The sequence below is a fragment of the Artemia franciscana genome, unplaced genomic scaffold, assembly GCF_032884065.1.
Source record: "Artemia franciscana unplaced genomic scaffold, ASM3288406v1 Scaffold_289, whole genome shotgun sequence".
NCBI classification, from domain to species: domain Eukaryota; kingdom Metazoa; phylum Arthropoda; class Branchiopoda; order Anostraca; family Artemiidae; genus Artemia; species Artemia franciscana.
Window position 1 is genome coordinate 815980 of NW_027063627.1, and position 23725 is coordinate 839704.

The 23725-nt window shown below is 36.5% G+C and overlaps 1 protein-coding gene across 2 annotated transcripts in view; it reads left to right on the forward strand.

The window, feature by feature from the left end:
* The window catches only part of LOC136043066 (piwi-like protein 1), a 51939-nt gene that overhangs the window by 25148 nt on the left and 3066 nt on the right, over nucleotides 1-23725 (forward strand). For both annotated transcript variants that reach the window (XM_065727981.1, XM_065727982.1), the window contains exons 6-8: nucleotides 4388-5303; nucleotides 13645-13820; nucleotides 19990-20249. In XM_065727981.1, coding sequence (XP_065584053.1) covers nucleotides 4388-5303; nucleotides 13645-13820; nucleotides 19990-20249 — 1352 coding nt within the window. The remainder of the gene's footprint in view (nucleotides 1-4387; nucleotides 5304-13644; nucleotides 13821-19989; nucleotides 20250-23725) is intronic.

The following is a 23725-nucleotide window of genomic DNA, read 5'->3' on the forward strand; positions in this document are numbered from 1 at the left end:
ATATATATATATATATATACATATATATAAATATACAAGCTGTTGGGGTGGCGCTTCGCGCCCCCCCATGCTCCCACGTGCGCGTAAGTCGTTACGCGCCATATTAGTTACGCTCCATTGTAGTTGTGTCCCTGTGTCCCACCTGTGAATATAGATAAAAGAGAAAAGATTTCTCTTTTCGGTATAAATATATATATGTTTTTAACTACGTAAAACTTGCGAGTATACAACATTCTTCGATGTCCTATTGTCTGTGCATATAAATAGATTGTCAGGTTTGCCGACTCTTGAACATGCAACATAAAATTGTCCATGGGAAAAACAATCCGTATTCAGATCTATACCTCATTATTCTAATGATTGCCCTTGAGCTTTGTTGATGGTGATTGCTAATCGAACATTCCCAGTGTCCCCGTCGTCATTTATGTTCCCAGTATCCCGGTCGTCATTTGTGTCCCAGTGTCCCAATCTGTAATTTCTCTTTGAGCGTTCCGTTCGCCATTTATATTCCCTGTGTCCCAGTGTCCCGATCTGTAATTTATCTTTATGTGTCCCGGTCGTCATTTATATCTCCCGGTCGTTATTTGTGTCCCAGTGTCCCAGTCTGTAATTTCTCTTTGAGTGTCCCGGTCGTCAATTATGTTCCCTGTGCCTCCCGGCTTTTAGTTTCCTTTTTCTCCTTTATTTTTCAGTTTTTTTTCCTTTTTTTAGTTTTTTTTTCTTTTTCAGTTTTTAGTTTTTTTTTATTAGTTTTTAGTTTTTTTTTCTTTTTAGTTTTTTTGTAGTTTTTACCTTTTTTTTTCTTTTTTTTGTTTTTTTTCTTTTTTAGTTTCTAGTTTTTTACCTTTTTTTGTTTTTTTTAGTTTTTTTAGCTTTTTTAGTTTTTTTTAGTATTTTCTTTTTAGTTTTTTTTTTTGTAGTTTTTACCTTTTTTAGTTTTTTTCTTCTTTTGTATTAATGCTAAAGCCAAGGTTCAAACCTGGAGCCTCTCGGACCTAGAACCTGAAACATAACGCTTTACCAACTCAGCTACTTCGGCTTGAATACATTCGTTTTGAGCAGCTTCCTCGGGTGTTGCCATTGTAGGTTCTTCAGTCATTTTACAATTAGAAATTTCTCTTTCAACGATCTTCTTACAATTAAAAATTTGTCTTTGAACGATATTCTTAAATACCTGTGTCATGGTCGTCATTTATATTCCCTGTGTCCCGGTCGTCATTTGTGTCCCGGTATCCCAGTCTGTAAATTCTCTTTGAGTGTCCCGGTCGTCATTTATATTCCCTCTGTCCCGGTCGTCATTTGTGTCCCGGTCTGTAATTTCTCTTTGAGTGTTTTTTCTTTTTAGTTTTTTTTTAGTTTTTTCCCTTTTTATTTTTTCAGTTTTCTTTTTCTTCTTTATTTTTCAGCGTCACTATGAAATACATATCGCCGAACCTTTGTTTTTTTTTTAGCTAAAATCTGGTAGGCATTGATGACCTTATCCAAGTCAAAATCCCAAACCCAATCATCATCGCTATCATTTTCAGTTTTGATATGTTTTGACTCTCGCTGTCCAGGTTGATTTTCATCTAACTGCGCGGTTTTGCGTTCTTTAGCCGCAAGCCTGTTTTCTTGCTGTTCTTGTGATTCCTCGGCAGCATATTCTGGCGAGAGGTGCCCGAGGATACGTGTCCCCACAAAACTGTGAAGAAAAACACGTTACAATTCTTAAGAAATACAAATTTTTTTCTCGTTATTCAATTGATAAACTCATTCTTAAGTTAATAATACTAGTGCATATTGAATGTATTGTGAATAATCGGGAGGGGGAAATCCTAAAAGAAAAAAAATATTTTTGTGTGTCATTTTTTGTATTTTACGTAGAATTCTTATATTGATATTCTTATATCTGCTAATTATTGTAAATGATTAGCAGACATAATATTCGTAGAAAATATAATACGAAACTATTAAGTAAAGCTATAGTTGATAATAGAGGCAAACATCGTCAAGGTATTCTAGTGGATCGCAGCCTGATTATATAATTAAAATAAGGTCTGTTTTCCATAGATAGATAGATAGATAATTTTTTATTTGCAACAGTTACATGAATAGATATGACAAACCAGTGCACATGCCAGGTGGCATACTTAAGCACTGACAGTATTACATACTTTAGCACTTACAATGTTACACTACGAAAATAAAAACCAAGAGAAGAAAAAAAAACAAGAGCTAAGAGCTCATATGGCACTTGTAACGAGGCCAGAAGAGCTAAGAGCTAAGAGCCAAGAGCTCATATGGCATGAGCTCTAGCAAAATTCTAAGAATCAATAGATTGATTTAAAAGGAAATCAGAGGCTTTATGCTGGTCGTGATTTAAAATAAGAGCTCTGAGTAACGATGTCCTTCTAAATATCAAAATTCATAAGATCCGATCACCCATTCGTAAGTTATAAATACCTCATTTTTTCTAATTTTTCCTCTCCCTTTAGCCCCCCAGATGGTCGAATCTGGGAAAACGACTTTATCAAGTCAATTTGTGCAGCTCCCCGACATGCCTACCAATTTTCATCGTCCTAGCACGTCCAGAAGCACCTAACTTGTCAAAGAACTGAACCCTCCCCCCAACTCCCCCAAAGAGAGTGAATCCAGTACGGTTATGTCAATCACATATCTACGACATTTGCTTATTCTATCCACCAAGCTTTATCCCGATTCTTCCACTCTAAGCGTTTTCCAAGATTTCCGATTTACCCCTCCAACTTCCCCCATTGCCAACAGATCTGGTCGGGATTTGAAATAAGAGATCTGAGACATAAATTCCTTCGAAATATCAAATTCCATTAAGATCCGGTCACCCCTTCTTAAGTTAAAAATACCTCAATTTTTCTAAATTTTCCAAATTAGCACCCCCCCTGCTCCTCCAAAGAGAACTGATCCGTTCCAATTATGTCAATCATGTATCTAGAACTTGTGCTTATTCTTCCCATCAATTTTCATCCCTATCTTTCCACTCCAAGTGTTTTCAAAGATTTCTGTTTCCCTCCTCCAACCTCCTATGTCCTCTGATCCAATTCGAGTCGACAATGGAGCATCTGAGCCATAAGACCCTTCTATATATCAAGTTTCATTCAGGTCCGATTACCTATTGGTAAGATAAAAATACCCCAATTTTCACATTTTCCAATAATTCCAGTTCCCCCCTCCAACTCCCCCCAATGTCACAGGATCGGGTCGGAATATAAAATAAGAGCTTTAAAGCACAAGATCCTTCTAAATATCAAATTTCATTAAGATCTGATCTCCCGTTCGTAAGTTACAAATCCCTTATTTTTCTGAATTACCCCCCCCCCCAATTCCCACAAATAGAGCGGATCCGTTCCAATTATGTCAATCATGTATCTAAGACTTCGGCTTATTTTTCTTACCAAGTTTCATCCCGACCCCTCCACTCTAAGCGTTTTCCATGACTTTAGGTCCCCCCCCCCCCAATGTCACCAGATCCGGTCGGGATTTAAAATAAGAGCTTTGAGACACTATATCCTTCTAAATATCCAATTCCATTGAGATTGATCACTCGTTCGTAAGTTAAAAATACCTCATTTTTGTAATTTTTCAGAATTATCCCCCCCCTCCAACTACCCCAAAGAGAGCGGATCCGTTTCGGTTATGTCAATCATGTATCTAGGACTTGTGCTTATTTTCTCCACCAGGTTTCATTCTGATCCCTCGACTCTAAGTGTTTTCCAATATTTTAGGTTTTCCCCTCCCAACTCCCCCCCAATGTAACCAGATATGGTCGGGATTTAAAATAAGAGCTCTGAGACACGATATCCTTCCAAACATCAAATTTCATTAAGATCCAATCAACCGCTCGTAAGTTAAAAATACTTCATTTTTTCTATTTTTTCCGAATTAACCGGCCCCCCACTCTCCCCCAGATGGTCAAATCGTGAAAATGACTATTTTTTAATTTAATCTGGTCCGGTCCCTGATACGCCTGTCAAATTTCATCGTCCTAGCTTACCTGGAAGTGCCTAAAGTAGCAAAACCGGGACCAACAGACAGACAGACAGACCGACAGAATTTTCAATTGCTATTATGTCACTTGGTTAATACCAAGTGCCATAAAAGCCTGGAGCACTGACAAAATAAAAACAAAAATAAACCAATCCAAAGCAAATATAACCTACAGCAGCAACATAAATGTACAAATATATATATATATATATATATATATATATATATATATATATATATATATATATATATATATATATATATATATATATATATAAATATTTATATATCAATTTTCTTTATCCTATCTCAGTTTTCTTTACTTCTCAGAATTTTTTTTCCCAATGAAACATATATGACTTTTTTTTTATTTTTTTATTTATAGTTGAATCCGAACGACACCTTTCAAAAGAGGGATGGTAGTTCTTGCTCTTATAAACAGCATTTACGAGACCAGTACCAAGTCCGAATAGTTGATGAGAAGCAACCCCTTTTGGTTCACCGGCCAAAAAAGAAGAAAAGGGGACAAGAAAATATAACTGAAACTATTATCCTTGTTCCCGAAGTTTGCTCCCTAACTGGAATTACGGATGCAATGAAAAACGACTTCCGTATTATGAAAGACATATCTGGGTTCACAAGGGTTAAACCAGTTGATCGTATTGGTCGATTGGATGGCTTCATCCAGCGAATAAATAACTGTCAAAATGCAAAAAAAATATTAGAAGACTGGGGGTTAAGGCTGGACACAGCACCATTACGAATGGAAGGCCGAAACTTTGGGCCAGAAAAAATTTTGGTTGGAGCTGGAAGATCGGTTACAACTGGAGATAAGGCTGACTTCTCCAGAGATTTGACCAGGGCCAAGATGCTCTGTTCAGTTGATCTTTTGAACTGGGCTGTGGTTTTCTGTGAAAGAAATAAGGGAAATGTAAATAATTTTATTGAAACTCTTTCGAAATGTGGAATGGAACTGGGCATGAAAATTTCAAGGCCTAGAATTGAAGGTTTAAGAAGTGATAACACTTCAGAGTACATTAACACATTGAAACGTCTTATTAAACCAGAGCTCCAGCTGGTCGTATGCATTTTTCCTACGATGAGAGAGGACCGATATTCAGCCGTTAAGAAGCTTTGTTGTGCAGAACAACCTATTGCCTCTCAATGTATCAATGACAAGACAATCAGCAAGCCGGACAAGTTGAGGTCAGTCACCCAAAAAATTGCGTTGCAAATCAACTGCAAGCTAGGAGGAGAACTTTGGGGTGTTGGAATCCCACTAAAGAAGATCATGTTCATTGGTGAGTATCTGGAGGATTTACTATTCAGATAATTTTAGTAGACACGCGCCATTTTAGTAGACACGCGATAATTTTAGTAGACACAGATAGATAGATAAATAGACAGATAGATAGATAGATTTATTCACACGAAAAGCCCAATTGGGCCATGGTGACATACACAAAACAAGTGAAAAAAAAATACAGCAACAAACATAGACTGAAAAGACATTAAACTAATTATTTAAGAAAACATCACGATACCTCATACCTACCCGGACGAACTTTTCAATATTATTTGTAGTTAAGTAACACCTACTTCTCAAAATTTCCGAAATCCAATGTCTCCCCCAACCTCCATACCAAATATTTCCAAGCGCAACTCCCTACAATCCCCTAAAAAATGTTGCAAAGACTATTCCATCTCTCCAAACATAGGGCAACTGTAAGGACCATCCCTCAATCTATTTCTCCCTAAATATTTCCTACGTTCTCCAAGAGGCATAAAATTTCCCCTTACATACATTACCCATTTCAAATCATCCGGAGCCAATCCCATTTTTAGGTAAATTTCTTTGCCCCAGTTCTCCTTGACCTCCGCATATATCCCAAGGGACGGCGAGGTGGCCTTCTCAGCTTGCCAAACCTGAACTTCCTGCGATTCTAGCCTAGTAGCAACTGACCTAGATACAGTCCCTACCATCTCTCCTATCCTCTTTCCCTCATTCCAGCAATTACCAAGCCCTGCACGGTCTAATATATTCTTCACCTGATTTGGCCACGAATCCTTCCTCCTATCTTGAAGCATCATTAAAAATGCTTGTTTAACTAGCCTATTATCTTCTATTGATGACACCCTTTCCTAATATTTAACCATACTAATTAACCTACTCTGTCTCATACACTTTATTCCTATATCCCCTCTTAGTACTAACCCATTAAATTTATTATCAAGGCCTAACATACGCTTAAAAAACCTCAACTGCATTCTCTCTAAATTCAACCCCTTATTAAACCCCCAAAGCTCCGTCACGTAATACAAAGCCGATCTAACCTTAGCATTAAAAACATACTTTAGCAGTCCTTCATCCCTAATTTCCCTTATACTAATTTTACTTAATAATCCCAGTAGTCTATTTCCCATACTTTCTACTATCTTGAGATGTTTCTTCCATTTCCCATCTGACGAAAGCCCACAACCTAAGTACTGAAATTCATCTACGTAGTCTAGTGTCCCACCTTCATACATAAACTGCGACACTGCGAATCTATCTGTTCTCCACTTTTCCTTAAAACCATTACCACCGACTTCTTTATGTTTAATACTAGTTTCTTATTCCTAAAATAAGAAGATGCTAGATCTAGCAGTTGTTGCAAATGTTCTTTACTTTCCGTTACTAGTGCTATGTCATCCGCAAAAAGTAATGCCATAACGCTTGCACTTGAAAGCTTAATTTTTGGGGCGCCTCTGCCAATCAAATATTCTTCAAAATCACTAATATACAATGAAAATAGTATTTGGCAATGAATATAGCCAATAGTTTTCTGATCTACAACCTTCAACAGGAAGTTCAGAGCCATCATCTTGTTTTTTTGTTTTTTTTTTCTTTTTTTTTTGTTTTTTTTTTATACAAAAACGGGAAGTTTTTATATATTTTCTGTGTATATTAGTAGAAGAAAGTGGTGCGTGTTTTATGTTAAGCAAGGCATTATATCATCAGCTATATAATAAGGTATAGGAGAGATATTAAGCTCAAACTACGAAAAGGTTTTTTTTTCTTTTTTTTTTGTTTTTTTTTTATACAAAAACGGGAAGTTTTTATATATTTTCTGTGTATATTAGTAGAAGAAAGTGGTACGTGTTTTCCACACACTGGTGTGGAACAACAAAAAAACAGTATGTTTAATCAGAGTATTTGAGGTGGAGTAAGCGGAGTTGGGCCAAAATAAAATATAGAATAACAAAATTGTACCAACCGTTCTTGCAAGGAGATTCCATTATATAACTTTTAAATCGTCTCTTGAAAGATCCTTTTGGTAACTCAACAAATTTATTTAATGATTTTTGTTGTGTATTGATGGGATCATATACCGGAGGTTGAAACGGGATCTTTCATTTTTCACCAGAGGTAGTTTGTACGGGTTAACACATAATATAGCTATTACGCCTCTGCCTATCAAATATTCTGACGGGTAATTGAGCTTTTGATAGAATAGCGGTAATTTGAAAGAAATTAAGATCCAAAAATAAGATCTCGATTTTTAGCTAGTTATTTTATGCAGCATTTACGTCACCTATCAAAAGCTCCCGGGCTTTGAAAATTTACAAAATCTAGAAAAAAAAAGAGAAAACATCTCAAAAAGAGTACAATCTTTGTCAAGTGTATACCACCGAATTCAGCATCACCAAGAACATGACAATTAAGATCAGCCTTCTATACTAAGATATCAGTCTTGAGGCCGCGATTAACTAATAATAACATATTCCTGTTTTCAAGGAAACAGTGGCATGTCATAGTGCGTTCCACTGAAGAAAGTCGAAGCACAAAGTGTAAAAAATAAAAAATTATGCTTTGCTGAAACGAGAATTCAAAGGCATAATTTTAGTGAATAAAAGCTTTTCATACAATATATATGTCTTTATATATTATATCAATATTATGCAATGTTATATCTTTGATCATTGTGGCTTTAAAGGCAGTACGGTACTGTTTTTCCTCTGCATTTTTGAGGTCAGCCAAAAATTAGCAGCAATGCCACTCAGGTATTGTTCTTAGAGCAGCAATGCTACCCAAGTATTTTTATTAGAGCACAAATGTATGATGATGATGTGACGAGTGTTTACTTTGATTTTAGAAAGGATGGAATTCATAGTAAAACCGTAGTATGTTCTATTTGCTACAAAAAGAAACTATGGAACCATTGAGAGAAGACAACTTGCATTGATTCTCAGTTGGGCATGTCCTATGCGTAAAATACAAGGAGGTACATTTAATCAAGTGATTTTCTATCTAGGTAAAAAAAAAAGAATTTGTAAAAGGTCAAGAGTATATGGCATTGTTGCTATCTGTAGAAAAATTGCGAGTTACAGAACTAGTCTTCGATAATATCAGGAAAGATACCTTGCAACAAGGATGTAACGAAGGAGAAGGAAACAATTCGGAATTACCAGCCGCCTCAAAACTAAAGATTCTCAGTTATAGATTTGGTTTAGTTTCTCTCTTTTCGGACTTTTCTTCATTTGTTTGTCTTCGTTTGTGTTTGTTGATCTGTTTATCTTTTTCTGTGCATTTCTGTCAGTGGCTGCACTGATAGCTACAACCTAGTAAAGAATGAACCACGTTCCATAGTACCCAAAAATGAAACAGATATGTTCAACAAAAACCGGTTAGTGAGAAAAAAAATAGCCATTTGTAGCTGATTCAGGAATGGTAACTAATATCTTGATTAGTTTTAATTGTAAAATGTTATTTTGAAAGCAAATTTGTGGGGATTGCAAAAAATAGCCTAAAACTCCCTGTAAAATTAAGCCGGATCGAAACAAAAAGTACATTATTAAAATTGCCATGAGCGGCAACCTTCTACAGGAGACTTACAGTCCCCTGGCTATGACTTTAATATACTACTACGACTAATATTTTTCCAACGTAAGCACCAATTAGTATTTTCTGAACCTAATTTTATTAGTGAAAGATTGGCCACAAATTGTTTTACGATTTATTTTATAATTTTCTTTCTCCGTTTTCCTAGACACGGAGCCTCTTAGGGGAGAGGAGGGGGGATGTTCTTGTTTTGGTTACTCTTTGTCAATTTATTGTTCAATAAATTAACTCTGAGCTTAGCAGCTTGCCTTTTTATCATAGCCCTACTCCCTGTCTAAGCATCCCATCCTTCTGGTCAGAGTAAATTCTCGTACATAGATCATAAATCACTTTAACCTACTTATCGGGTATACCACATAAGGATAAGACTTATTGGCTGAATCAAACACTTACTAGAGTAAATTAATGAGTACTAAAGGGTTAAAAGAGAGCAAATTGCTTAGCTTGATGATATTTTTTATACTCTAGATGATATAGACTTATTAATGCTGTAGATAGTTTGAAGAGTAGAAAAGTAGTTTTAGGTAATGGGGAGGATATGTCCGGAAAAATTTTCATTCGTAGATTAATAATAGAGAAGCTACCCGTGTGCCGACTAAAACGTGTTGTTTACTCTTTGGTTACTATGGGACGTGGTTCCAGCTGCAACCATGATAAATAGATGAATAGCCTTAATATATAATAGGGGTCCGTATGATTCCCAGGAATAAATTTTAACGTTATGAAAGAATTTAAAAGTTTACGGATTGGAATGAAGAATATTTTTCTTGATTATCTTCAGTATAAATTAGAATACTATTTAAACACAACCAAAGTATTGCAATTAAAGCAAAAATTATAAAATGTAATGTAACAATTAAAAAAAAAAAGAATTAGTCATAATAAAAATATTTATAAATTTTTGTACTTCATGCAGCATGTTTCTAATCGGTATTACCGGTGGATCTTAAATAATGTTCTATACAGATAAACACGGCGCAGTCACTACCCTCCATCTAAAAAACAGTTGAATGTCAAAAAACATTTAAACAAAAATGTAAAAAATTTAATCCTCTGTAATATTTTTAATAAATACAAAATAGTATAAAGCCCACCGGACCCGAGATATTAAAAAAAACTTGCAAAACATCGATTTTTTTTTACCTTTAAAGTCTTAAGTCGCGGTAATCCTATGATAGGTAGGGTCGGAGACAAGTTGTGGGTGCCATAATAAAGCTTTTTCGAGTTTATAGCTGACTATATTAAATTTTCAGGTCAGACCACTAATATGACTGGACTAATATCCTTCCAGTTGACAGTTACAGCTTAGCCATAAAACCATGTGGGTGGTCCAAGGCACCGAATTGAAAAAAGAGTTTTAACTGTTATTAAAATAATGACACTTTGTCCGATGACAGAAAAAGACGGTGACACTTTGTCCCGATGACAAAAAGAAGGATAAGAAGTGACACTCATTACAGTGACTCTTGTTGTGATGGCCAGAAAATAAATTACACAGAAAACGTCGAAACGAAATAGATGATGTAAAAAACAAAAGGCCGTTGGTGCCAATTCACAAAAATATGTGGGAAGAGGAGGCAAGGATTGTTTCGATTTTTAAACAGAAGATACCAAAAAGTTTTTTTTTTTTTTTTTTTTTTTTTTTTTTTTTTTTTTTTTTTTTTTTTTAATGTAAGGGTCTGTGGTATTTTCGTTTTTTCTTATTGTCTAATGGAATTTCAAAAAAGATATCTTGTATAATCTACTAGAGCAATTGTTCCCTCGCCCGAATAGAACCTCCTGCAACTTTTTCCCATAATTCTTGAATTTTAACGATATTTGTTTCTACATTTTTGTACATGGTTTTCGAGCTGTTTCAGTCTTCGAATTTGTGCCTTAACTAAAATATTTTCAAGTGTCCCACGTGGTTTATTGTATGGCTTCTATCATATCTATCGTTCGAAAAGTTGGCAATTCTTCATTCCATGGTGTAAAAGCGATGACATTTTTCGAAAAGACAAAAAAAAGAAAATACAAGAAACGACAACGAAACTTCATGAGGTTACAAAAATGAAAAGCAGTGACACTTTTTACAATGATAAAAACAAAACAAAAACGATGAGGCACCGCTTAGTCCAGTGATAGAAAAATACAATGACACTTATTGCAGTGACCGAGAAAACAATGGCCCTTGGTTCGAAGACAGGATAACAAAGACACTTTTTCTACAACAGGAAAAGATCAATGACGCATCAGAAAAACCAACTACAATGGGACTTAGTCCGATGACAAAAAAAAACACCACAAACAGTGATACTTTTTGTATTAATAGTTACCAATGACATCATATTCAACGACATAAACCGTGACGACAAAGAAATTTTGTGGCGGTTCTATTATGATCCCAAATTCTCACTTTAAATTAACCTTGGATGCCAATGCCAAGTATCAATTGTGATACTTAGCTTTAAAATCAATAATCATCATACCTGTGCCTCTTGTTGTAAAATTACCGGGAAATAAGAAGTCAATAAGTAAAATAAGGTAAAATTGGTAAAATAAGATACTCCCTAGGAAATACAGGGTAAAATTGGTGTTTTAGAGTTGCCTTGTAGGTACAAGGCCAGTTGAGTATTTCTTTTTAAGCATAATTTACATGTTTTAGCGAAATTTTTTAATGATTCTGATTTTTTTGTGCTTAAAAAAGGTAATGCCCCTTCATCTAGAGTTTCATCAATTTAATTAATTGTCTTGTTTATCTCTTTTGTAATCTTTTGCCTAGGGTAAAACCTCAACAACTGGACAGTGCCTGATTTCGGGCATCCATTTTGTAAAAATAAACAAACAAATCAAATTTACCATTATTTGGGAGTAAAACCATATTAGTCATTTTTTTTCTGCGTTTTAACCTAAGAAATATTACCCTAACAGCCTTGCTCATTTAAATAGCCGTATTCAGCCACATTCCTCATATCATATACATGTTATTTTTCATTTATTTATAAAAGTACCAAATACAAGTAAAAAAGAGGTTTGTAACACTTTGATGACTTTGATTAACTAAACACTAGATCATAATAGCGGAACATTGAGTCACTTTTACAATCATTAAGACTATCTTCAACAGGAGTTGCCTGACAATTTAACCCCTTTCCGTCAGACTTAGATTCTGATTCAGGTGACCGTGTCTGTTCAAAAGCCCTCTCCTCCCCCCAAACGAAAGTTCCGGATACGGTCCTGAGGATTATTTATCAATTTGTACCTCCACCCTCCCGTCATCTCTCCCTTAGAGCTAGAATAGGGGGGAATTTTCCGCGAGGGAGGGAGAATATTCCCGGGCGGGGTAAACGCCGGCTACTGGGCAAAAGACGGTATGAATACAAGATTTCTCTGAGATGTGTAATTTAAAATGAAAATGTGGATATTGATTCTGCTTTGGCTCCCTGCATTGTTGAAAATATAGATCATGTAGTTGATGAGGCAACTTCAATATTTGAAGCAAATGGATTCCCATGTTCTTTTAGGAAGGCAATTGAAACTTAAAAAAAGATTCATAAATAGAGACCTTGCTTTAAATAGAGATACTGGAGATATTGTTATACACCCAAATTACAATAACTTAAGATTAAAGGATTCAAGTAAATTTTTCTTCAGTTTAAATTTAAGATTATCTCGCCACACTTTTAATAAAAATTAAGTCAGTAGACAAGCTAAGTTAATCACCCAGCAGGGATTTCTTGCCCAATGCAATTGGTAAATAGTCTTTCGTTTATTCTGGCTTGGTTTTTCGATTTGAGTGGTTCAGTCTTTTTCTGCCTAGTTAGAGCTAATTCAGTAGGTTAGGTTTCTTTCTTTTTTGAGCATTGAAGACAACTGGGCAGATGTCCCTGAGAAATATCTGCCTCTATCATTTTTGCTTCTTTTTTTATTCCGCTGGCTGATATTATCCTCATTTTTCTCGGCCATTTATTTATTTATTTTCGTTTTTGTCATTTGTCAATCCTGCTTGTAGCCCTTTCTGTTTTTAACAGTTCTCAGAACTAATGTAATTTTATTTCAGCTAATATTTCATCCTTTCAAAATTGCTATTACCTGTAATATAACACACTTTATCGTTCTCTTAATAAAAGACCTAAGTCAGACAGACGGCCTTTTAAACCGGGGAATAGCTATACACAAAACAAAATCATATTCAATCCCGTTTCTGTCAGACTCTTCGCGCTTCTGCGCTCTGAAAATTGCAAGGCGTCGTAAAATGTGTCAGTAAAATATTTAAGATACCAGTAAAATATGTAAAATATCGGTAAAACACGTATATGGGGGTCCGTAAAATACCCAGTTTTACCATAACCAATTTTACCAGTTACAACACTACATGTACCCCTTAATGTTCTGTATTGTTCCTTCCAGTCTTTGGGAAATTCCATATTGTTGTAAATGCAGAGGTGAAACCTTTACTTCATGGCTCTCAGACATGTTAAGTTTCACCGTATATTTTTTGTGAAGACAGAACTGTTTTACGATTTTCGCCTTTATCCAAAATCTCAGGAATGTACTTCCGCGAATATTTTTTGATAAGTAACGCTATACACACGTTACCTGTGTAGAATCAGCATCAAAAGTAGATTCCTTTGATGCGTACGACTCAAACTGCTTCTGTGTCATAGAAGTCCCGTTACTATCGATAAATATCTGTTATCATAGGTTGATATTATTGTTATCTAATGCTAAGAACTGTACAACAAGAAAAGCATGTCAGAATATATCCTTTTATTCTTAAGGGATGGATACATACCATGATCCGACAAGGAAAGGACGTTCAGTGGTGGGATTTGTGGCCAGCATCAACGATTTTGCTACCCGTTGGTTTTCGAAAGCAGCTTTTCAAGAAGCTGGACAAGAGCTGGCTGATGCATTAAAGTTGGCATTTCAAGGGGCTATCAAAGCTTATTTTGATGTAATTATTTCTTTCAGTATTTTTCTCTTTGATTCTGAGACTACAGGCATTTGCAGAGTTCGTTGGAAATATGCTAAATTCCACATTATGCTGCGGTTGCTTTTAGTAGTTATATCTTTTCAACATGGAGGATAAAAATAATTTTGAAAGACTAAATCATTGCTGGAGACAAAATAATAAAAATAATGACGACCCATTCAGACGTAATTTGAATAATGAGTTTTAAGTTTTTCCAAACGTAGTATGTAGTATACTTTCAAGTGACAGCTTATGATACTGTACTTGTTTTTTGGATAGTGGATCCCAGCTTTTGGATCCAAATATAGTGTGTAGTATACTTTTAAGCGGCAGCTCATGATATCGTACTTGTTTCCTTGGATAGTGGGTCCCAGCTTTTGGATCCAAACATAGTATGTAGTACACCTTTAAGTGACTGCTCATGATATTGTACTTGTTTCCTTGGATAATGGGTTTCAGCTTGTGGATCCAAACATAGTATATAGTATACTTTTAAGCGACAACTCATGATATTTTACTTGTTTCCTTGGATAGTGGATCCCAGCTGTTAGGTCCAAACATAGTATGTAGTATACTTTTAAGTGACAGTTTATGATAATGTTCTTGTTTCCTTGGATAGGGGGTCCCAGCTTGTGGATCCAAACATAGTATGTAGTATACTTTTAAGCGACAGCTCATGATATTGTGCTTGTTTCCTTGGATAGTGGATCCCAGCTGTTAGGTCCAAACATACTGTTCTTGTTTCCTTGGATAGTGGGTCCCAGCTTTTGGATCCAAACATAATATGTAGTATACTTTTAAGCGACAGCTTATGATAATGTACTTGTTTCCTTGGATAGTGGATCCCAGATTAGGTCCAAACATAGTGTGTAGTATACTTTTTAAGTGACAGATTATGATAATGTTCTTGTTTCCTTGGATAGTGGGTCCCAGCTTTTGGATCCAAATATAATATGTAGTATACTTTTAAGCGACAGCTTATGATAATGTACTTGTTTCCTTGGATAGTGGATTCCAGCTTTAAACATAGTATTTATTTTACCTTTAAGCGACAACTTATGATATCGTACTTGTTTTCGGATATAGTGAATCCTAGCTTGCAATCTAAACTATACAGTAATTAATTAGAATTTTATCTCGTGTTTCTGACGTTCTTATGTATGTGTGTACAAGTTCAGAAATACTGGAAGCAAATAAAAAGATAAGTTATTGTGTAAATGGTTTTTATGGCACTTGGTATTAACCAAGTGACATATAGCAGTCGCCAATTCTGTCGGTCGGTCTGTCGGTCCCGGTTTTGCTACTTTAGGCACTTCCAGGTAAGCTAGGACGATGAAATTTGGCAAGCGTATCAGGGACCGGACCAGATTAAATTAGAAATAGTCGTTTTCCCGATTTGACCATCTGGGGGGGAGTGAGGGCCCGGTTAATTCGCAAACAATAGAAAAAATGAAGTATTTTTAACTTATCAGCGGGTGAATGGATCTTAATGAAATTTGATGTTTGGAATGATATTGTGTCTCAGAGCTCTTATTTTAAATCCCGACCGGATCTGATGACATTGGGGGGAGTTGGAGGGGAAAAACCTAAAGTCCCGGTTTTGCTACTTTAGGCACTTCCAGGTAAGCTAAGACGGTGAAATTTGGCAAGCGTATCAGGGACCGAACCAGATTAAATTAGAAATAGTCGTTTTCCCGATTTGACCATCTGGGGGGGGGGGAGTAGGGACCGGTTAATTCGGAAAAAATAGAAAAAATGAAGTATTTTTAACTTATGAGCGGGTGATTGGATCTTAATGAAATTTGATGTTTGGAATGATATTGTGTCTCAGAGCTCTTTCCCGACTGGGTCTGATGACATTGGGGGGAGTTGGAGGGGGGAAACCTAAAATCTTGGAAAACACTTAGAGTAGAGGGATCGGGATGAAACTTGATGGGAAAAATAAGCGCAAGTCCCAGATACATGATTGACATAATCGGAACTGATTTGCTCTCTTTGGGGTAGTTGGGGGGGGGGGTAATTCTTAAAAATTAGAAAAATGAGGTATTTTCAACTTACGAACGGGTGATCGGATCTCAATGAAATTTGATGTTTAGAAGGATATCGTGTCTTAGAGCTCTTATTTTAAATCCCGATAGGATCTGGTGATGGGGGCGGGGAGTTGGGAGGGGGAAACCTAAAACTTGGAAAACACTTAGAGTGGAGGGATCGGGATGAAACATGGTGGGAAAAATAAACACAAGTCCTAGATAGATGATTTACATAAACGGAACGGATCCGCTCTCTTTTGGGTAGTTGGGGGGGGGGGGGGTATTTCTGAAAAAATAAAAAAAATGAGGTATTTTTAACTTACGAACGGGTGATCGGATCTCAATGAAATTTGATACTTAGAAGGATATCGTGGCTCAGAGCTCTTATTTTAAACCCGACCGGATCTGGTGACATTGGGGGGGGGGGGAGTTGGGAGGGAGAAACCTAAAAATTGGAAAACACTTAGAGTGGAGGGATCGGGATGAAACTTGGTGGAAAAAAAACACGAGTCCTAGATACATGATTGACATAACCAGAACGGATCCGCTCTCTTTGGGGTAGTTGGGGGGGGGTTAATTCTGAAAAATTAGAAAAAATGAGGTATTTTTAACTTACGAACGGGTGATTGGATCTCCATGAAATTTGATTTTTAGAAGGATATCGTGTCTCAAAGCTCTTATTTTAAATCCTGACCGGATCTGGCGACATTGGGGGAAGTTTGGGGTGGGGAGACCTAAAATGATGGGAAACGCTTAGATTGGAGGGATTGGGATGAAACTTGGTTGGAAAAATAAGCAGAAGTCTTGCATACGTGATTTACATAATTGGAACGGATCCGCTCAATTGCGGGGGGGGGGGGGGTAATTCTGAAAAATAAGAAAAATGACGTATTTTTAACTTACGAAGGAGTGATCGGATCTTCATGAAACTTCATATTTAGAAGGACCTCGTAACTCCGATATCTTATTTTAAATTTCAACCGGATCAAGCGTAATTGGGGGGGGGGGGGCAGTTGGGGGGACTGGAAATCTTAGAAAATACTTAAAGCGGTGAGATCAGGATGAAACTGGATGGGAAGAATAGAAACCTGTCTAAGATACGTGACTGACATAACTGGACCGGATCTGCTCTCTTTGGTGGAATTGGGGGGGGGGGGTAATTTTGAAAATTGAGGTATTTGTAACTTACGAAAGGGTGTCCAGATCTTAATGAAATTTGATATTTAGAAGGATCTTGTGCTTTAAAGTTCTAATTTCAAATTCCGACCAGATCCTGTGACATTCGGGGGAGTTGGAGGGGGGAACCGGAATTCTTGGAAAACATGAAAATTGGAGTATTTATATCTTACGAATAGATGATCGGATCGTAATGAAATTTGATTTTTAGAAGGAGTTCATGTCTCAGAGCTCTTATTTCAAATCCCGACCAGATCTTTTGACATTGTGAGGATTTGGAGGGGGAAATCTTGGAAAAACACTTGGAGTGTAGGAATCGGGATGAAGCTTGGTGGATAGAATAAACAAATGTCCTTGATACGAGATTGACAGAATCGTACTGGATTCCCTCTCTTTGGGGGAGTTGGGGGGAGGGGATCAGTGATTTGGCGAGTTCGGTGCTTCTGGACGTGCTAGGGCGATGAAAATTGGTAGGCGTGTCAGGGAGCTGCACAATTTGACTTGATAAAGTCGTTTTCCCAGATTCGACCATCTGGGGGGCAAAAGGGAGAGGAAAAATTAGAAAAAATCAGGTATTTATAACTTACGAGTGGGTGATCGGATCTTAATGAATTTTGATATTTAGAAGGACTTTGTGACTCAGAGCTCTTATTTTAAATCTTGACCGGCATTAAGCCTCTTATTTTCCTTTTTAAATCAATCTATTGATTCATAGAATTTTGTTAGAGCTCATACCATATGATCTCTTGGCTCTTAGCTCTTCTCGCCTCGTCACAAGTGCCATATGAGCTCTTAGCTCTTGTTTGTTTTTGTTGACATCAATTTTCAAGGGTGTGGTTGAATGTCGGCTGTTACATAATATATTTAAGAGTACATATTTGTATACTCTAAAAAATATGTAGACGTGGCGCAGGAATTTCCTGAAGTTTCTGTGCTATCAAATAGTAAGACAGATAAACCTGATAAGTGTTAGCTCCTATTCAGTATATTCTGTTCCTTGATTCCAAAATCCATCAGCACAGGAGGAATACTGCTTTGTAATTAGTTGGCCTCCATAATGCTATTAAGCAATTAGTAGTTTTTATGTTTCAACTCTTTATCTTGTAGATTTAGCATTTAGCCTATACACATTAATGTACATTGACGCATTTTGTTTTAAAGTTTTTAATTTTTTCATTGTTTTTATTTATTCATCTATCTATTTTTTTTTACTTGACTTGATAAAAGGATTCCGCTAACTTAGAGCTTATGAAAGCCCTTTGGAAATAAGTATCATCTTACAATGAAAATTTTAGACAAGAGGCTTATTACAAGAAAATCGTTAATAAAAAGTTTTTTGCTATCTTGAAAAATTAGTTGAATTAGGTTGAAGAAAATTTCAGGAAAGCTTCCAGAGCCTGAATTGCGACGTAGAATATCTTTTGAAGTTTCTTCCTCATGATTTCCTCCTTCGAACATGCACTAGTGAAATCACTGGAATTGGGTTTTTCAAACTTAGAGTCAAAGGCAAAAATTAACGAAAAATATTATTTTTTCAAAAGGGATAGATACGTCCTCTGTACGCTATTTTAGACCTTAGAAATAGACAAAGACAAGAGGTGGAAATTTGAAAACATCTCACCGGGCAGGATTTAGGCTCTGAATTTAGTCCGGAGGTTTCGTTCGCTTAACGCTACTATTTACCAAGAAGGCAAAAAGCGGAAAATTCTAAATGAGGGCATTAGCAGTCCGCGCAATCTTCCAAGTTTGTAAAATAACGAAAGTGCCGAGATAGCTGTTCGACAATGTTTTCTTGGAGTGTACTTAGGCCCTTGACCTATTTATTGAAAGTTTTTGTTTACCTAACCTACTTTCCAAGATAGAAAAAAGCCCATTACCTTGAACTTTGCCTGTTATATCTATGTCTCTGTAAGGACATTACTTGAGTGCAAAAAACAGAAGTGTTTGAAATTTTATGGGCATAGCCTAATAGCAATGTGTAAAACCTATAAAAACACTTTGAATTTCTATATGTCACCTATTTTAATGGTATTTAGTTTCTTCTTTCTTCTTTCTTTCTTTTCACGACTTTAAAATTATCAATAATACAGTTTGACTCGAAGTCTTGAGGGAATTTTTAACAAATGAGCACAATGGATATGCGGTTTACCTTTTTGTATTTCACTTATTTTAATAGAAGAATAGGTCTCCTCATCTTCGAAAAAACTAAACCAGATCGCTGCTATTGACACTGAATTACACTTATATATCTTCATTGGTATGAAGCTTAACTTTCCAGGGGATTCTGTTTACCTCATAATTCTTTCCTTGCTTACATCCAATGTCAGTCTTGCTTTGATCCTCCCAATGTTCAGTCTTGCTTTAATCCTCCCAACTAACATCTTGTGACTTGCTTCATCCATCCCCTAATTTTGACTGGCTTCGTGCTCATTATCTAAGGTAAAGTACCTAACGTGTTCCCACACATTTTTCTAAATGATTTAGTATTTACCCAAGATTTCTTTTATTGACTGTTATTTCCTTGATAGTGAATTTGTTGCGGCACATTCTCTTCATGTAAGGTATGAGAAATCAAGAATAATAAAGACAAAATTGTTTAGTACTTTTGGCCTAAACACTCAGGCTAAACCCTGCATAGCGTTGACCTTGGTGAGGCCAGACTGTTCAACTATGTGTTCCTTTAGTTTAAAAAGATTTTTATTAGTTGAATAATCCAACATAAAAAAGCCGTTTTCACATAATCTCATTTTATCGTCTCACTTTGCTTGTGGCTGTGAAGATAGGGCAGCTATATTTGGTCTGTCATCCTTCAGCAGAATATTTTTCTTTTGCAGACATCAGTTAAATGTATTGATTTTTTTAGGTAAGATCAATGGTATCAAAATAAAAGAGGAAGTTTTTTTTTGTTTAATTTAACAGTTTGTTATTTTTTTTTGTTTTTTTAGGCTAACGGTGATTTGCCCGAAAACATAATCCTCTATCGTGATGGCGTCGGGGATGGAATGCTTCCAATTGCCCGTGATTATGAGCTTCCCCAGCTAAGAGAAGTTATCGCAAATGTAAAGCCAAATTATAAGCCCAATTTTTCATGTATTGTTGTCCAGAAGAGGATAAATACTCGAATTTTTTTGGACCATCCGAGGAATGGTATTGGAAACCCAGCCCCTGGCTCTGTCATAGACAATACTATAACACGCCGTACTTGGTGAGTTTCCTAGTTGGCATAGACCTTGAATCTCATCAAGGTGTATGCAAATAATAGCTGCAATTTTTAGTGGGGAAGTCTAATAGATATCAAGAAAAAAACTCTGGTGCAAAGTTAACTCCTACATACTTCTTACGTTAGCTAAAACGTAACTGCTTGTTCAATAGCTTCAAACTAATAACTGTCTGGACATTTCGGGTAGAAGCTCTTAAATTTAGTTAGTAGGGTTGATTGATTTTACAGTATGAATAAGTTATCTAATTCTTTGGAACTCAACCCATGGTACCGGCACCCATTGGCGCACGCTGACAGCTAGTTGGAATTACAGGAAAATATCGTGGAGTAATGGTAAAATAACCACACCTAACGATTACTTTCCGTCTTGATCATCTGAGTTTGTCCATATCCTAAAATTAGTTTGAGCAGTGCGCCATATATAGTTCTCTTCTTCGAACCCTTCTTTTTATTTTATTTATTTCTTCTTAAATCCTTTTATATTCTTTTATTGGTTTTGTTCGTTTCTCTTGGAACAACGTCACACATTGGCTGCTTCTTTTCAATCTTTCTCTTGGAAAAATTAAAAACAATAGTTCCTGTCAACTTCAAGGAGATTTAAGGTCTGATCCAGGTAAACTTAGACCTTTACTTGGAATTAAACAAAAAAAAAAGACTTTTATTCAGACGCAGCCCTCTAGTGTTCTCTATATTACCTTAGACGTTAGATCTTCCAGAGCCAGGAATTGCGCATAGGTTGTCTATGAAACCTCACCGGACATCACGGAGCTGAGCTGTAACCCTGACGTCCTCCCACTGTTCTCTACTTAGATCCTTTCATATTACCGTCGTAAGGTGTGTCTTGGTCGACCGCTTTTGCAACTTTCTTCAGAGCACCACTCAGTAACTGTACATGGGAGTCAATCCTCTGGTATACGAAGGAAGTCACCAAGGTACCGCCGTCTCCTACGTTTCAGAAAGTCAGTCAACTTATGATCGAATGTCTTTTCGAAATCAATGAAGAGTATATTTTTTGTCCTATTCCCTGGACTCTTCAATCACTAGTCTAAGAGCAACTTAGATCATGTTGCTCTTCCCTGAGGCTCTTCCCTGTAATGTGACAGTGGCTAGTATTTTACTTGGCACAGACGTTAAGTTGATGCCCCTTCAGCTGTCACGGGTCACTTGTTTAATTTTTTGGGAATTTCCAGATGACCACTAGGAGAGCAGTCCAAACAGTTATTTAGGCTCGAAGGGATGTTTTCAGCATCTGTGTCGTGATTCCATCGGCTCCAAATGCACGTCCGTTCTTTGACTTGTTCACATCTGTCGTCACTTCTTGAGTGCTGGGGAGGGATGTTAGTACTTACATCAATTTATAAGAAAGGCGCATCCGTTACTGTTTCTGGCACATCAGGTATGGGTCTATTTAAGACTCTCAGAATGTGAAGCCTATCTCTCATCAGCTTTCTGCTTTACCAAGATTTTGCCCCCGTTTTCATGTTTCAGCAGGGATAGTCTATCTGTTTTTTTTTTTTTTTTTTTTTTCAACTATTTCGTTTGTTAGTCGATATACTATTTTCGAATCTCCATTCTTAGCAGCTTCTTCTGTAAGCGCTGCTTTTCCCTCAATGACAGCTCTTTTGTCTTTCCTAGCTCTTATTTTCCCTGCCTTGTCTTCTTCTTATAGAAAATATTCTTCTTCTTATATATATAGAAAATATTCTTCTCTTCATCGTCAACTTCGTAAGTTGGAGCATAGCAGGCGATGATGGGTCATTTATATTCATTATACTTTCACTAATTTGGTTATAGTTTTTCGCCGCTTAGTGTGGAAGCGGTGATATCAGAATTCCTACTCCAGCGCGGTGGACGGAAGATTGGCCGGTAAATGCCATAGTATATCTATCATCAAACTTCTCTAATCCTTTCCCTGTCCACATTACTGTACTGAGAATGAGTATATCTGTAAGGTATTGTCTTACTTCTTTAATAACTTGCTCTCTCTTGGATATCTGGTTCATGGTTCTCACTTTCCAAAAGCGCATCTTTATATTTTGTTTCGAAGTCAAAAATTGGGTTCAGGGGTATGCAGGGGTTGTTATCCGGAGAGGTAATGTATCCGAGGCTGTTGTAGACTGAGGGTTGCAGGTTTGCTTCCCCTTCACCCCTCAAGGTCCCGGGCTTGGGTTATAAACCTGCAACCCGATCCTCCTCATTTTTGGACTTGGGACCGTCATGCTCTTCCGACCTCTGTGAGGTAAAGATCCTTACATGGTTGAGTTAAAGAGGCGCGGTTTTATCCTATAGTAAAGAACTATAAGGCATCAATGTATTATTCAATTCATGTTTTGTTTCCCAGAGCCACTTCATGTAGAAGGGGTGGCTATAGAAATTTCAGAGAGAGCTTATTAGATTAAAAATTGAAAATTCCAGTCCCATTTGTAAGAGCCAAAGTAATTGGAGGACAACCATCCCTCCCCCTTGCGTACTCTCTTTAACTGCCCTCCCTTTAAAAGGCATCCGAACAAAATTTTGAGCTAACCATTTTGTTCAGAATAGTCTAAAGGTCGGATAACTATGCTTCAAGGGATGACATAGTCCCCCCCCCATAGCACCTAGGGCAATACCTACAAGTTATTCAAGTTTCCACTTTTTCGCATATAAGGTTTTTTTAGTGGGAAAAGGGAGCATGTTTTATTCTGAGTCTCCAAAAAATCTTTCAGTAATCTATGCCTATATACCTTAGTTCTGCCCTAGGATGGATGATAGACTATCTATCAACAACTGAAATTCATCATTTTTATAGAATTCGGAAAAAATTATGCCAGCTTTGCCTCTCACAGAGACTATCTGTTTTGGCTTTACTTTAATAAGCCATGGCTCTAAAGTTTCTCATCACTTCCGCAAAAGTTTATTTTATTTCAAAAAGTTTCAGGAAATGTTACAGGGCATTACAAACAAAATCGAAACACACTATCCGGCGGTTGTCAAAAAGACGTATCTGCAATTTCTCAGAAACTGATAATGGCGCTCAGTTGAAACTTTTAGCAGGTTGCCAATTAGGTGTTATTGAAATATCTACAAAACAGCTACGATTTTTAGTTTAAATTCTCAAGGAATGTATAGAGGGATCTTGAACTCATTAAAAAGACGCTATTTGCATCCAGGTTTTCAGAATGATATTTTCTTTACACTACATCTAACAAATACTCACATAACAGTCCCAAGTAAAAGAGTTTTAAGAGTCAGAAATAAAGAAAACTAAGTGATGTCTCTTATCATTCTCCCATTCCATTTTCATTCATATGTAACAATTTGAACATTGTCTCAGGAAATTTTGTTTGATCATATTAACTGTAAATTACTGTTGAATTAAAATCCTCAAGAACCGTTTCAAATCTTGCTTTCAAATTGAACTACATTTATGCAATGATTATATTGAATACAATCAAAGTCAATGCTCAGATAATCTTTTGCAT